Raw genomic sequence first — 2,338 nt, forward strand, 5'->3', positions numbered from 1 at the left:
TTTTTATTCGTTTAAATTATAGTTCATAGTCTTACAAATAAAATTTTTTTGTCGGAATGTAAAATTTGAATTATTTACGACTGTACAGCCGATTAAAGGGAAGCGCGCCGGTGCGCCACAGGCAGACTTCGAACGGTTCGGAGCAGCTGACACAATACACACACAAACCGCCTCTCAAACAAGAGGTTTTTAATTATATCAAGCCCATTTATGAAAATTTAAGTAACGACGAATTATTAGAGCGTTGCTTAGGAGGCTTCACACAAAACAGCAACGAAAGCTTCAACTCTGTCGTATGGACGATGGCACCGAAAGCAACGTCAAGTGGAAAAACAGTTCTGGATATAGCAGCGGACATTGCAGTTTGCAATTTTAACGACGGGTTGACAAGCATAATGGAAATAATGCAGGTTTTACATATGCCTATAGGCACGAATTGTTATAATTTCTGCGCGGAGACAGACGCTCGACGCGTCATGGCAGCGGAGCGCTCCTTGACTGACGCGGCAAAAGAGGCTCGGAAAGCCTCAACATCGAACAGAAAAGAGGCAGAGAAAACTGAAGTCGACGTAGAAGGACAACTTTATGACGCAGGAATCGCAAACTAAAGGTAATTTTTCAATTTCTTAATTTTATACACGAAATATTGTTATGTAAAACTTTAAACGCGTTTTTCTCAGAATGACATTTTTTAAATCGGCGTGCAGCATAACTTCTACAATTTTTATCCGATTTACTTAAAATTTGGAGATCTTATCTAAATTATTTAATGAAATAAGTAGGGGTTTTGCGATATATTAAAAATTGTCTTTGTTACGGATATTTTTATACTAAATTTTTAGGTAAAAAATGACACGTTTTTTTCAAATGTTCGCCATTTTGTCAAAAAACCATATTTCAAAAAACCCCTACATATTTCATTAGTAAATACTGTGTAGAAAATAAAAAATTTTGGTTTTTTGTTCTAGGTTCAACTGTTTTGCAGTTATGCTGCACGCCGATTTGACGTTCCTGAAAAACAAGCCTAAATGGATTAGCCCTAGTGACGTCATGTTATTTGAAAAAAAAATAATATTTTTCGTGTTCTTAAATATATATAGAATATATATAGAATCATTACCTTTTTATAGATTTTTTATTTATTTAACCATTGTCTCAAAAAAAAATCTTAAAAATAACTGTTTTTCTATGGCTCTAAAGTGGTGTAACCCCTTAATTTAACTTTTTTTAATTTATTTATTTATTCATATATTTATTTATCTATTGTTTTCATAACTTAATTTTAAAACTATTTATTTTCACTTTACATCATTGACTCTCTGCTTAAATTTATTTTTTCTTTCTTAATCTATAATTACATTTTACATCTATAGTTTCGTAAAATGCAGCCACATCTTGCGTGAGACTTCTCGTTCCCGCTTATTACTACCATGACTCCATTTGAGGTATTCCTCTCTTTTCTTTTAGTGTGCTGGTTTCTTTTCACGATTCCATATTTATATAAATTTCCACTTGCTTGTCACTTGTTTTCAGATTACTTGAGAAGGGCTCAAAACGGAGCCGAAACGTTGTAACTGATTAATCAAATATATTGCCAGTTTGGTTGAAACTACATCAAACATTTTTATTTATTATATATGTTTTTTTTAATAACGCTGGCGACAAGAAGAAATTTATTTATCGTTGTACGTATGTATACAGGGTGATAGGAAACAACCCTGGGGTAAAAGTTTAGAAACACGGACCCAGCCCCAATGACCTTGACCCTGACATATGTTGTCAAGGTCCCCCTCCTGAGTAACCCTCACAAAGTTTTAGCCGTCGCTCGTTGTTTATTAAAAAGTTATTAAAAAAACAATTATATGTAATTTTCAGACACAAATATTAAAAATTTTGAAAAATGTTTTAAACAAAAGTTGTAGATCTCTTTGAAATATACATTTTATGTTCTATTCATTTTTACTGTGCGAGTAATAGTTTTCGGAAAAAATGATCTAAATCTTATATTTCTCCTCCCATCTCCATCTGTCGTACGTCATGGAAGTACATGCATGGAGACAGTGATGTTCCGCCCCCCCCCTACGGGGGGGCTCCACGTCGTTAAAATATAACCCCACGGAGGTAAAGGAGGGAACATATGGTTGCGGGGGTGAAGCACTGGTGGGGAGAGGGATTTCGTCGTCAGCCATGTTTTCATGTGTGGCGATTCGTTCCGTCACTGCGAGAGACTATCGGTAAGCAGTCGGTAATCAGCCACTGCGAGTGTCAGCTCATTCAGGTTCATGGAATGGAAGCACTACTCGTCGAATGAGGAACCAAAGATTTCTTTTATTCCAGC

At 35.4% G+C, this 2,338-nt stretch overlaps 1 protein-coding gene across 1 annotated transcript; it reads left to right on the plus strand.

Moving 5' to 3' along the window:
* Window positions 1-62: 62 nt before the first annotated feature.
* LOC105571045 lies at window positions 63-608 on the plus strand (the record flags this gene model as incomplete). Its single annotated transcript, XM_012028511.1, has 1 exon — window positions 63-608. A coding segment is annotated over one exon (546 nt), but the record flags the coding sequence as incomplete, so codon positions are not given.
* Between the last annotated feature and the right edge of the window lie 1,730 nt (window positions 609-2,338).

This window comes from Vollenhovia emeryi, unplaced genomic scaffold, assembly GCF_000949405.1.
Source record: "Vollenhovia emeryi isolate VEMERY1.0 unplaced genomic scaffold, V.emery_V1.0 DF941295.1, whole genome shotgun sequence".
NCBI lineage: Eukaryota > Metazoa > Arthropoda > Insecta > Hymenoptera > Formicidae > Vollenhovia > Vollenhovia emeryi.